At 36.9% G+C, this 14,380-nt stretch overlaps 1 protein-coding gene and 1 pseudogene across 1 annotated transcript; one reads left to right on the top strand and one right to left on the bottom strand.

Moving 5' to 3' along the window:
• On the top strand, positions 1,376 to 5,490 carry LOC18767654 (annotated as a pseudogene).
• Positions 9,641 to 12,683, bottom strand: LOC18768255 (MDIS1-interacting receptor like kinase 2). The gene is made up of 2 exons (XM_020570664.1): positions 10,477 to 12,683; positions 9,641 to 10,381 (listed from the first exon to the last, which is right to left on the bottom strand). Exons 1-2 carry the CDS (start codon positions 12,539 to 12,541, stop codon positions 10,008 to 10,010), a joined length of 2,439 nt encoding a protein of 812 aa, XP_020426253.1. The 5' UTR covers positions 12,542 to 12,683; the 3' UTR covers positions 9,641 to 10,007.

The following is a 14,380-nucleotide window of genomic DNA, read 5'->3' as shown; positions in this document are numbered from 1 at the left end:
AACTTCTCATAATGTGCAGATTGTTGTAGCACATAATTTTACCGATAACTACAAGCACTAGTTGATGATACTATTAGTATCATGGTCTTAAATAGTTATTGTGGTATTTCCTGAATAGAAGCCTTTTTTGCTTTTGTGTTTTGAAATATTTGAATGTGTTGTGGCGATGTGTCACCGACTGCTATCATTCTGAGATTTATAGGGTGGATCAGAGTTGCCACATAGAATGATGCTTTAGATTCAGGTTTTCAGAAGTCGTTGCATTGTTACATAATTGTGCATCCTTATGGTTTCCCAAACGGATGATTTTGCTTAAAACCATATATTAAGTAATTTGGGAGTTCATCTACCTGAGTCCTCATTTTTCTATTTAGGTGTCAGCTGTTACAGACCAAGCTGGAATGCAAGATCTTGGAGCAAATGCTGGTGATTTTTATGAAGATGAAGGTGGTGGCTTGGTTAGTAAGATCTTTCCTTTTATGTTTTTATTTTCTATTAACACAAAGAATTTGTGGACTGATATGATTGCTAAGAACTGTTTGCTCTGGCTCAGTAATATCTGGGAATAATTGTTGAATGTATGGAAGCTGCTGCTGCTCCATTGCTTTTAAGCTTTTTTGCTGCTTGATGCTTATGGTATCTATAGTTGGTTCGATTGGCTTAATATCTTTTGTGTTTATTGTTCTCTTATTTATTTGAGTAGATATATATTTCTTAATTCTTAAATGATTAGAGTTCATTCTCCTAGGAGAAAAATAAGGTCAAAAAATAATTTGAACTACCATCTCTTGCACTCCTGCCAGCTTTTTAACCTTTGATATTGGAAAGATTGCTCATTCAAGGTTTTTGTTTTTCTAGCAGATTATTGAAGTTGAGCTTGATAATTCAAAATAACATAGCATCCATGAATTTTGTAATCATTTTACGGGTTTCGGCACTTATCCCTCCCTTTTGCTTTAACTAGTAAGATATGCATTGTCTCTCAAGAAGAGAGTATTGAAGCTTTAATAAATGGATCATCACCTCAGTCCAATTTCCCATTGCAGAGGGAATGTATAAACAGACATGGAGATTACCACTGATTCTTCTGTTTCTAGTTTATGAGATGTGGTGGCTGCAAGCACATGCTTCTCAAGTGCTGTTGTTCACTCCTTCAAAGAGAAGACAGATGGAATATAGGCAGCCAACTGATCTTGCTGCCCTGATAAACGAAAATCAGGGAAAGGTCAAAAAAATAATAATAAAATAAAATAAAAAAAAATAAAAAAAAGGAGTATAGCCGACCGGCTATACCTTTTAAATATAGAGTACAGCCAAACGGCTATACGATTTAAATAAAAAGGCTATACTATTTATTACAAATAAAAAGGCCAAAATGGCTTATACGAGCTTTACATTTCCCTTCCCTCGCTGCCTGGCTCGCTTCACTGAATCACTTCCCATCAAAGTCTTCAAGTTCAAGGCCAAAAAAGAGGTGGCCAATTCCTCATTTGAGCTCTCATGGCGTCTCCAAAGAAATCAAAGAAAAGCAAGAAAGATAGGAAATTGAAGAAAAACTTAAGCTTGGTTCCAGTCGAGCCCAAAGCAGCAAACTCTGACTGGTGGGATAGTTTCTTCAACCCAAGGTTTTTCTTTTCACTAAGCTCAGTCTCCAATTACTCTGCTTCCTGCTTTTTAGTGGAATGCATTCAGATTACTTGTAGTTTTAACCAAATCATCTTTATATTTTGTTTATTTTGGAAAATCTATGATGCACAGACATCTAGAACAGGTGGTGGATTTTGTTCTGTAATGTTAAATTCGATAATGATGTTCATAATCAGAGCTCAAAATCTATAAACTGTGCTTTTGTTCAGTTAGGCTGTTGGAAAAATGGGCCTAGGCGCTAGGCGGCCGCCTAGGCGGGTCTAGGCGGGTCCCTTTTTTTTTCTTTTTTTTTTTTACTTTTTTTTTTCTGACTTTAGCTCAATCATGAAATCGCTTCAATTTCTGATGGCCGCTATACGAAAACTGGGTTTTGATTATGTGTTTTGCATCCTGAAAAGAGAAAGATGTGGTTGAAAAGTTATTACTAGAGGGAGCAATAGAGATTTTAGTCTGTAAAAGTAGTATGTAATTGTTAGGAATCTGGTTTTGCCTAAGTTGGATGAGTAGTTGGAAATCCTGACTGAATTAGACTTGGGGAATATACAGACACAGAAACACATAGTCGTGCTTTGCTTGTTGTCATAGATAATAGCAACTAAAGGTAGATAATAGCAAGTACAGGGACTAAGGTTTGGGGCTTAAGACAGAAAATAGCAAGTACACAGGGACTAAGGTTTTGTTGAGTTGTTCTTGAGGCGGTTGTACTATCTTTTTGTTTTCTGGTCATGTTTATGTTCTAGTGAGCCAGAACTAAAGATTTCGGGCTTAAGATAGATAAGTGGCTTATCTATGGGACTTGGAAAGAGACATCCCACTTTGTTTGAGAAGGTTTGAATCAGACATTTGATTTTTATGATGATTGCCCAAATTTTCATCTACAAATTGATTGAATAACTAGTGTAGTGCTTCAAGTTACCAGTCGCTTCTAACCAAGGTGCTTTCTAATAGTGCCACCTTGCTCATTAAACATAGAGACCTCTGTGTGTCATCCGTTTGATTCAAATAATTTCCAAGTGTTAAGTTGGTTAACTGGCCTAGTGTTTGAGCCATAAATTACTGAAACAGTCCCATGATGAAAGAATTGATTGCATACTCATGATTATTTGTGATCATAGAACCTGCTTTGCAGAAATCCTTTAATCTTCTCTGATGTATTTTGTTTCCTTTGTAGGCACACAGGTTGGAGAGGACTTGATGAAGGCATCGCTGTAGTTGGGACTTGCATGATTTAAAAGCTACAATGGCTGGTTGCATGTCAACCCCATCCAAAACAATTAAATCACAGAAAAAACACTGTCAGCGGGTCATCAAAAACGCCATAGAAAGGCAACCTGCTCCACTTCAGATGATACCAAGAAAAGAAATACCAGTTTGAAGAAAATAAATAGTGATGCAGGAGCTCGCGTGAGTGACTATGTTGTCAGTGAGTTTGTTCATGTGGACTTTGAGAATGGTGCAACAACTACTCACAGAAGTTCTAAGGTTTCTAATTCAACATTCCATCTCACCTAGCTGCAATGGCACCACAGTCAATATGATTCGAATGGTGTGTGCTTTCTTTCATCAGATTTCAACTATCTTTCAATTTCAACCAATAGTGCTGACAAGAAAATTCATAGCTCTTGAATCTCATATTTTGAAAGTTAGTCATTTGCAGTAATTTGCCAAGAGGGAGCTTGGTTGGACTCGGTGAGTATTCTGGAGTCTGACTCAGATGATGACTTTATCAGTATACATGGAGGCATTGGCCATCAACCTGTAACTACATATTATAGAATGAAAGCCTTGCGGTCTTGTTTGATTTCAAAACGTCATTACTACTGAAGTAATTTCTTGAGCTACTTATTGGAAAAGGATTTTGTTTTGTTTTCTTAATTTTTTTTCTCTTATTCTACAGACGGTTTTTCATTAGCAAGCAATCCAGTTGGGAGTATCTCAAGTGGCCAAGTACTTCAGTACGAAAGATCTGCTCGCTTTGTTGATAATGGGTGTAAGTATGAAGAATACCAAAGCTATATGAAAATAGATGGAGGTAAATCGGATAAAATCACAGGCAAAGATGAGCGCAGGGAATCAAATTGGTTTTCGCTTATTAGTACCCAGGGCTATGAGCTTTCTTGCTTAGGGAAGGCTGATGAAGTTTGCAGTAAGAGGAAGAATATATTAGATCACTTTTATGGAAGCTTTAAAGGACTTATAGAGGATGGACGTGATTCTAATGAAAAAACTCAAGACAATGCCTGAAATCCAGCTTATCTCGATTGGTACCTTCTGTAAGTTTCAACAATAAGATTCTAAGTGCACAGAGTTTGGTTCCGCAGTCCCAGAGAAAGCCATCAGCCGTTTTCAGACTTTCTTTTAAAAGGAGATCCTGTGATGCAGAAGAAACCATCGAACAATGTAAGTATTCAAATAATTCAATTTTCTCTGAATTGAAAGAAAACTTAGAATATTGGGATTGACGTTCATGTATATTACTGAACATTTCAATGATATATCCACAGGTCAATCAAAAAGGTTTCTGTATCGGCCTAGACCAGGATATATCATTCCATGTTGTAGAGTAGAGAAGCCGACTTCAGGATCTTGGTCTATTATTCTGCCCTCAACTTTTAAATTCTGTGGCGAGAACTATTTCAAGTATGACTTTGGTTTTTTCTTTTGTCAAAACCAACCTTAACTGAATTTAGACATTTGCAACTAATTACTCTGTTCTGCCTTGCTAATGATAATATTATTTTCTGTTGGTCTACCATCCAGAGATAACGAAAGTCAACTGCTCCGAACTACAGTCCATATACTCCAATAGTTGTTGACGTGTTTGTATGCCCCAAAAAGATACATCACATTGCCCAGCATCTTGAGCTTCCCAAAGTGAAAGCAAATGGGAAAATGTTCATTGTAAACATACAAGTATTTTTTCAGAATTGATTTATCTTGTTATGTTTTGTTTGTTATATTTTGGCAATATCTAATGATATTGCTCTCCACCTTGTTGCAGTTGCCTGCTTATCCCGCTGCAATGTTTCTTGGCGATAGTGATGGAGAGGGGATGAGTCTTGTAATGTATTTCAAAGTTTCTGAGAATTTTGATAAAGACATCTCTCCTCAATTCCAGGACAGCATCAAGGTAACTTCATTTTGTAAGCAACTTCATCCATTTGGATAGGCATGTCCTTTATTCTGATGTACTCTCCCTGATGGAAATGTGATCTTATGTTCTATTGGAACACTCAGTCTGTTGATATATTTGAATGATGCTTTTAGAAAGTGGTTGATGATGATTCGCAAAGGACTCCACTGTACCTTTTAGAGAAAGACTGAAGATCTTGGCTGGGGTGGTAAATCCTGAGGATCTTGGTCGGAGTTCTGCTAGGAAGAAGCTTGTACATGCATATAATGACAAACCAGTTCTTTCACGCCCCCAGCACAATTTTAACAAGGTAAACATTGAACATTTATGTTGCTGAGTGTTAAGATGATGAAACACAAAAACCATGTTGTTTGACTTTATCAAGCTCTCTCGCATGCAGGGTCCTAACTACTTTGAGATTGATCTGGACATTCATCGCTTCAGCTACATATCAAGGAAGGGTCTCAAATTCTAAACGAACAGGGTATAGCCGTGCGGCTATACGTGTAAAATATTCTATTTATAACGTATAGCCGCTCGGCTATACTAGTAAATTCAACGGCTATGCTCATAAATTCAAATGTTGATGTGGTTCACATGGTACGTAGATCCGAAGATTCCTATGAATTCTCTTAGAAAGGTTAGAAAGGTGGTTCATATTTTTTCTAAAAAATAGTATCACCGTGCGGCTATACTCGGTTTTATTAAAATCTTATAGTTGTGCGGCTATACTCGGTTTTTCCTAATTTTTTTAAAATAGTATAGCCGAGCGGCGATACTCTTTTTTCCCTAATTTTTTTGAAAAATAGTAAATCCGGGTGGCAATACTCGGTATTTTCCTAATTTTTTTTTTAAAAAAGTATAGACGCTCAGCTATAGGCCTTTTTTTAAATTTTATTTTAAAAATAGTATAGCCGTGCGGCTATACTCGTTTTCCCCCTAATTTTTTTTATAGCCGTGCAGCGTTACTACTTTTGACACGTGGTGCCTAGGTGCTAGGCGGGTCTTTTTTTTTATAGGGATTTTTGTAGAAATGTCCCCCATGAACTTAGTTTTATCAAAATCCTTTATTTGTCATCTGACTTTAACACCATCCAATTTTCCATCTATTTTAAATGGCATTTTAGAGGAAAAAGACATAAAGATGGGTGTGTTATGATGCTCCCAATCTTACGGAATGAGATCCATTGTCCCCATTTTTCCTGTCTCATCCCCATCCCTTCGTTATTTTTTCGGCACATTTCCACACTTAACCTAAACACTGTTAAAGGAAAAAAAAAAAAGAAGAAGTTAATCCAGCCCTTTTCTCCAAGTCGCCCCCCAACCTCTTCCTCTCCTCTCCCATCACCACCATCCATCCCCCCAAGTCATCCGTAAAACCCATAAATTTGTTTTCCCCTAGTCAAATTTTCCTTTAACATTGTTGCATCCTCCAGTCAATTCATCTCCCTACACATCTCAATTAATCTATGAAGAATTAGATTTGATTTGAAATCCTCTTTACTGTAACAACATATATAAATACTTAACCATTCCATCATGACCCAATTTCTGGAGAAAATGAAGACTCCAAGAAATGATAAAAAGAAGGGCCACAAGCTCTATAAGGAAGAAATCTTGTTTTCTTTTTACCAATTAATTTTTTTAAAAAGTCTTCACTAAAACAGAAGCTCTTCAGCCACACCACCACACTTCAAAAAGCATGGTTTATATTTTCTACATAAAGCAAAAATGGATGTTTCTATCCAAAAACAAAAGCAAAAATGGGTTCCTGAGAATTGTTGAAGCTCATCTTCTTCGTTCGTCCATTATTCTTGCTTGTTTGTGATATTTTCTTTCAGTTCTAAGACCTAAGCTGGTTTTGCATGGCTTGGAGGGGTGATGTCCTTATATGGTAAAGCCCAAATGGATTTCAAGGTGAGATTTTTTTTTTGTCCGAAAAAGGAGCTGGTTTACATATTGGAAAGACTAAAGTACCCTTAAAAGTGGATGACGTTAAATTTAGATGACAAATCTTGAATTTTGAAAAATTAAGGTGACATTTCTCTTAAATTTTTCTTTAAGGTGACAAATTAAAACTAATTTATAAGTTCATGTGACATTTCTACAAAAAAAAAATCCCTTTATTTTATTTTATATATAAATAGTATGGCCACGCCACAAGGCTAACTCCAAAAATAGAATATTTTGAAGGTATCCTCGAGTGGCTATACTCTATAAATAGAGTATTTTAAAAGATAAAATAAAATAAAATAAGGATGCCAGTATAGCCGGACGGCTATACCATTTAAATATAATATGTAAATAGGAAAGCCGGACAGCTATACTATTTACCGGAAAAAAACCCAAAAATGGCTATTCGAGCTTTACATTTCCCTCGCTGCCTGGCTCGCTTCACTGAATCACTTCCCATCAAAGTCTTCAAGTTCAAGGCCAAAAAATAGGTGGGCAATTCCTCATTTGAGCTCTCATGGCTCCTCCCAAGAAATCAAAAAACAGCAAGAAAGATAGGACATTGAAGAAAAACTTAAGCTTGGTTCCAGTCGAGCCTAAAGCCGCAGACTCAGACTGGTGGGATAGTTTCTTCAACCCAAGGTTTTTCTTTTCACTAAGCTCAGTCTCCAATTACGCTACTTCCTCCTTTTTAGTGGAATACATTCAGATTACTTGTAGTTTTAACTAAATTATCTTTATATTTTGTTTATTTTGGAAAATCTATGATGCACAGACATCTAGAACAAGTGGTGGATTTTGTTTTGTAATGTTAAATTCAGTAATGATGTTCATAATTTGAGCTCAAAACCTATAAACTGTGCCTTTGTTCAGTTAGGCTGTTGGAAAAATCGGCCTAGGCGGGTCTAGGCGGGTCCTTGTTTTTTTTCCCGACTTTAGCTCAATTATGAAGTCACTTAAATTTCGGATGGCTGCTATAAGAAAACTGGCTTTTGATTATATGTTTTGCCTCATGAAAAGAGAAAGATGTGGTCGAAAAGTTATTGCTAGAGGGAGCAATAGAGATTTTAGTCTGTAAAAGTAGTATGTAATTGTTAGGAATCTGGTTTGGCCTAAGTTGGATGAGTAGTTGGAAATCCTGACTGAATCAGACTTGGGGAATATACAGACACAGAAACACATAGCCAGGCTTTGCTTGTTGTCATAGACTATGAAACCGCAATTCACCTCTGGAAGGTTGACAAGTTTGACTTTGTTGTCTGCATGAGTGCCTATATCGGCGTCGTTTTTGGCAGCATTGAAATTGGACTAATCTTAGCCGTTCCTATCATTATTGTGTGTAACGGTAACACTATATCTAACAACTTAAAACTATGCATTAGAACTAATATTTCTTTTTTCTTCTGTGTAGGTTGCTATATATGTGATCAGGGTACTTTTGTTTGTGGCAAGGCCAAGGACTTTTGTTCAAGGAAACCTTCCGAATTCTGTGGTTTACAGAAATGTTGAGCAGTATCCCAATGCAAGCAATGTTCCTGGAATTCTCGTACTTGAGATTGATGCTCCCATTTACTTTGCAAATACTAACTACTTAAGAGAAAGGTACTAATTAATTAATTAAACCTGAACACACTCTTGCATGTTATAATAAAATTTAAAAATAATAATTTGAAAGTTGACCCAAAGTCGTACTTGATTTCAGGATTACAAGGTGGATAAATTATGAGGAAGGTAGGATCAAATCTGCAGGGGAAAGTAGAGCTTAATTACAAAATGTGATATTGGATATTAAGGGAAACAAATAGAGAGCATTTTTGGCATATCACTGCATGCTTGTGTTTAGAAATTTTTCGGTCCAAGTACTATACACGTGGCCACATATTGACGAACAATTACAACATAACATTCAAAGCTATTGGTGAATAAACAAATGCAAAACGTACCAACTATTGTCTAGAATCTAAAAGCAGTATGCTCAAAACAAGATAACAACTTTTATTTAGTGTTCCAACCACCAAAACAAACACAGATAAAAATGACTTATAATTCTATAAGAATTCATACAATATATATTAAATAAATGAGAAAATTGAGTGATTTTCCTTTATATAATTCTAGTTAAACAAGTTAAGAGTTGTTCATATTTGACACTATTTCAATACACGTATTATTTACATTTAGCATATGATGTCACATACGTACAAACGCGTGTCACTACTTTCATGGTGTATTTAAATTGCACTATTGTATAATGTCAATAATTGTCTCTCCTCTTTCAACCACATTATTGACTACATAAGTCCAAATTCTTGTTCTAGCTAGAATCACATCACATTTTAGTTGAAATATAGCTTTGCACATATCAGCTGACACATCTAGTTAGCTAAAGGTGGCCGGAATTTCTAGGGTGGCCGACTTTTCTGTTTTCCTTCCCTTTGCCTATGAATTCATGAGAGCGTCCAAGAATGTATATGGAACCAACCAAAAGTTGTAGTTGGTGTAGATTTAAGCTAGGATTTTATGTTATAGCTTCGTTTCACTTTGTCGATTGTCTCTTTTGATTGAACTATTGTCGTTGGCATGTGTAAGATTCATGACTTTTCCAACGCCGGCTTCATCATTATCTTCATATTTTCCAAGTTAAACAAAGAACGTTTTAATTCTTGTATTCTCTCTTGAATCTCTATATAAGTAGCAAGATAAAACTCATATTAAACTTGCAATATGAGTTTTCCCCTCAATTCGAAATGGCAAGATAAAACTCATAATGCTTAGAGGACGACTAGGTACGTAGCACCTTGAGTTTTCTTCATTTTCAGTTTTATAGTCTATGAACATAATAAAAAAATCTAGTCAATTTAAATTAATAAAATTTGTTTTCATAGAAAATTAATAAATTTTATAGCCCACATTTTACTATTATTCATAATTAAAAACATTTAAAAAAATTTAAAGTATAACATAACTCACCCATATTTTTCTCTCACTACTTCCCACTTTTCCCTTTTTTCCCACTCATTTCCCCAGCAATAAATGCTTCCGCATCTCCATAACGCACGTGTAGGATTGGTAGTAATAAATTGACCCCAAAAAAAAAGAAAAAAGGACTGCTAGTAAATGAGTCACACATAATCCAAGAAGTACGATGGAGCAGATTTTTTTAATTTTTTTATAGAATGGACGTTGCAGATGTTAATGTTAACATACAAGGTATAAGAATTTCTCTTACACACAGAAAACTTTCCAACCAGTTTTATTTTTTTCCCTTCTAGTTTTATATCCCCATCAACTTGTTGATGGTTAGCATGCCAAATGGTAAAGGAAGGGAAGGCAGACTCTGAGCTGATAGTTTTTGTGCTACATAAAGCATTGTAGGTCGAGACCCTGGACGCATACGTATACAACCCAAGGCTAAACTCATCACAAGCACCACTGCCTTTGCCAATTCATTGCTTGGAACCTCCAGCCTTTGGTCTAACAAATCCTTCAAAAGCAACTCTGCATTGTCCTCCGTCATTGATTTTGATGATTTTGATAGCTCGGATTCTAGCAGATCCCCTGGGTGCCTTCCCATCATAACTTCCAGCGCCACCACTCCAAAGCTATACACATCACACTTATCCGTGACTCGCATTGTCAATGCAAGCTCTGCACATCAAGAAAAACAAACCAAGTTGCCTCAAAACATATCTCTGCCACCAAAAGATGATCCAAAAATGCACAACGTTAAATTGGTATGTTACCTGGTGCCATGTAGCCAAATGAGCCAACAATATGGGTCCAGTTGGATGAATTGGCACTAATCAGTCTTGCTGTTCCAAAATCAGAAAGACGGGCTTCGAAATCTGACTCGAGCAATACATTGTTGACAGTTACATCACGGTGCACAATTGGTGGAGAGCAGTCATGGTGCAAGTAAGAAAGTGCATGAGCTAGTCCGTGCACAATTTTAACCCTTGTAGCCCAGCCAAGTTGAGTTACCCCTTCAACCCCATACAATGCCTTTCCCAGGCTGCCTCTCTCTAAATATTCATAGAGCAAGAAGATGCATCCCCTTCTTGAACAGAACCCATATAGCCGAATGATGTTCCTATGCCGGACATTTGTCAGAGTTCGGATTTCATTCTCAAAACTTTGGAGATTAATTGCTGGAATGTCGTTAGAGTCTGACATGTTAAGCCTCTTAACTGCCACAACTTGACCTGATAGCAACTCTGCCTTGTATACTCTTCCAAATCCTCCTTTTCCAATACAGTACTTCTCATGAAAATCGTCTATGGCCTTTACAACTTCCCCAAACGTAAATTTTACTTCTTCTTGCAATATCATTGACTCAAAATTCTCAAAGTTTTGAGCACTATTGATTTTCTTAAGAGCACACTTGGTTTTCTTATGGAACACAAGAATCAGAGCAATTGTAGTTGTAACCACGAATAAACCACAAACAAATACAAGGCCACCAATTATAACTTTCTTGTTATTTTTTTTGGATAAGTCAGAGTTTCCAACAAAAGTATTGTATGTGAAATTGTTATGAGACAAATAAAATTTCCCCAGGCGTGGGAAGGCAATCTCTGTCGGGAATGAGCCATTGAGATTGTTGTTGGAAAGATTTAAGCCCTGAATACGTGAAAGGTTGCTTAGTGTTAGAGGAATTGACCCAGAGAGCTGATTTCTCGAAAGATCCAAGTAGGTGAGGCTGAAACAAAAACCAAGCTCAGAAGGGATTGAAGAGTTTAAGGAATTCATTTGAAGATAAAGGTTCTGAAGCTCCCTGAGTTGGCCTATAGAGGATGGAATTTTCCCTTCAAGGTGATTGGAAGACAGGTCCAAGTAGGTGAGGTTGGTACAAAAACCAAGCTCCGATGGGATTGAAGAGTCTAAGGAATTCATTTGAAGATCAAGGTGCCGAAGCTCCCTCAGTTGGCCTATTGAGGATGGAATTTTCCCTTCAAGGTGATTGGAAGCCAGGGCCAAGTAGGTGAGGTTGGTACAAAGACCAAGTTCAGAAGGGATTGAAGAATTTAAGAAATTGTTACTAAGATTAAGGTACTGAAGCTCTCTGAGTTGGCCTATGGAGGATGGAATTGGCCCTTCAAGGGAATTGGAAGACAGGTGCAAGTAGGTGAGGTGGGTACAAAAACCAAGCTCAGATGGGATTGAAGAGTTTAAGAAATTCATTTGAAGATAAAGGTTCTGAAGCTCCCTGAGTTGGCCTATAGAGGATGGAATTTTCCCTTCAAGGTGATTGGAAACCAGGGCCAAGTAGGTGAGGTTGGTACAAAGACCAAGCTCAGAAGGGATTGAAGAATTTAAGAAATTGTTACTAAGATCAAGGTGCTGAAGCTCTCTGAGTTGGCCTATGGAGGATGGAATTGGCCCTTCAAGGGAATTGGAAGACAGGTCCAAGTAGGTGAGGTTGGTACAAAAACCAAGCTCAGATGGAATTGGCCCTGTGAAATAGTTGCCACGAATGTTGAATTGGGTGAGCTTGAGAAATGGGGTGAAGTTGAAATGGGTTAGTGTTGCAGCGATGTTGAAGGTGGAGAGGTCAATTTGGGAAACTTGTTTGCTGCTCTGGTCACAAACAATGGCATACCAGTTGCAAAGATTGTTGAGGTTAGCGAGGGACCATGAAGTGAGAGAAGGCGGTGCAGAATCAAAGGTGTTCTTCTTCCAAGTTAGCAAAGCTTCTGCCTGTGTTTTTGGTGATGAAATGGCCTTGAATGGAAGCAAAGCAAGCAGGAAAATATGAAGGAGAAGAAGAAGATAAGTAGGCTTGTGAGCAGAGAAAACTCCTCCTTCCATGGTGGTTTGAGGAGTTCATGTTATGTTCCAAGCTTTATAGAAGGTTGATTCTTATTGTTATAATTTTCGTTCTTAAAATTCACTTGTAATTTGCATTATTTTTATTTATTTATTTATGTTCGAAAGCTTTATTTTAATTTAAGTTAAGAAGAAAATTTACTTTTTTGAACTAATAGTTATTGACTGATGATGGCATTTCATAATTGAGATATTAATGCAATTATAATATAAAGTCTAGCCCCTATGTCAAGTTAGAAATTTCATTTAGCAAAAAACTGAAAACCAAACAGAAAAATATGAAGTCAATGTCACAGTTGTTCTCAAGCAGTCGACTTAAAATCTACAAATGAAGGGAAATTGCCTTGGTCATTTCTGATCACCATAGTCAATGTCAGCAAATCTTGGGAAATTGCCTAAGTTAACCAAATATTCACCCATCATATGTAACAATTATTAGATAGTAAATTACAACATTTCCAAGGTGCCTAAGTAACCAAATAAGTATTGTAGGTCGAGACCCGGGACGCGTACGCATGCAAGCCAAAGCTAAACTCATCACAAGCACCACTTGCCTTTGCCAATTCAGTGCTTAGAGCCTCCAGCCTTTGGTCTAACAAATCCTTCACGCTGAAGAAAAGTCCATGTGAACTTTTTCAACTAGCAGTTGTTGGGAAATGGGATTAATGGAGTTATAGGAATTGGCCCTGAAAGATACAAATCTGGAGTCAAGTCTTGTAAGTTTCCTACCTCTGACTCTGGGGGTTATTCATTTGTCCTAGTCTGGTCTTACTCTAGGATCCAAAATCGTGAAAAGAGCAAGAACATTCACACGCACAATGTTGGCTGTTATCTTATTAGTAGGACGATTGACTACATTGAACCTTTCGTTGATCTTCATTCCAGTTTCACATTAGTTTCTTTCTTTACATAGACAAAGAAAAAACCCCAATCCCACGTTTTAGAACCATAACCTGCTATTCCAATTACATTAACCATTGTAGGTCGAGACATGGGCCCTGCAGATGTTAATGTTAACATACATGGTAACAAAAGTTGTGTGGTTGGTTTCCTCCACTTGACTGGCATGGTCTAGTCTTCCCTTCCCTTGGCCCCAGCCATTTGTCCGGACGGAATGTAAAGTCTAGCCCCACTACTACAAAAAGTGAAAAAGACGACCAGAAAACAACGACGGTCTAAGTGAAAACCGTCGTGGTTTATAAAAAGACGACGGTTCTAAAAACACCGTCGTGTAATACAACCTTAGACAACTAAAAAATGGAGTTTCAAATGGCTGTTCAAAAACAACGACGTACATAATTAAACAACCGACGTCTATTTGAAACAGATTTCCTCAGTGTAAAATCAATGCCAACAAAGAACGGCAGAAGTTATGAATCGACCGACGTAGAAAGTAAAGACGACGATTTCAATAAAAACTGCCGTTTTTACTCATAAAATAACACGACGAGGTTTTCGTATAAGACGCCGTATAATTACAAACAAATCCACGGCTTTAAAATACAAAATATCGCCGTATTAAATTAATTTACAACGACGGAAAATATAAATATATCGACGTCATTCTCGTATAGTTCTACTACGTTATCTTTAAATCGTACAATAAAATTTATCGTCGTATTTATTCATTTTATACGTCGTACCTTTAATTTTAACGGTCGTCTTAATAAGAATTTTTGTTAACAATTTTTTTCTTTGATTTTCTTATCCTACGTCGGTAGATCTACTTAATGACAAGAATTGAAATAACCACGACGGTTTATATAGAACACCGCCGACATAATCAGTTTTGTCTGAGATCCCAAGGGTTACGAAATCTTA

This window comes from Prunus persica, chromosome G8, assembly GCF_000346465.2.
Source record: "Prunus persica cultivar Lovell chromosome G8, Prunus_persica_NCBIv2, whole genome shotgun sequence".
NCBI lineage: Eukaryota > Viridiplantae > Streptophyta > Magnoliopsida > Rosales > Rosaceae > Prunus > Prunus persica.
This window is presented reverse-complemented; position numbering and strand designations above follow the sequence as displayed.

Coding starts and splice junctions, on each gene's coding strand:
- LOC18768255 (XM_020570664.1), bottom strand. CDS start 12,541: ATGGAAGGAGGAGTTTTCTCTGCTCACAAGCCTACTTATCTTCTTCTT. Junction 10,382..10,476: donor ATTTGGCTACATGGCACCAG/GTAACATACCAA, acceptor CTTGATGTGCAG/AGCTTGCATTGACAATGCGA.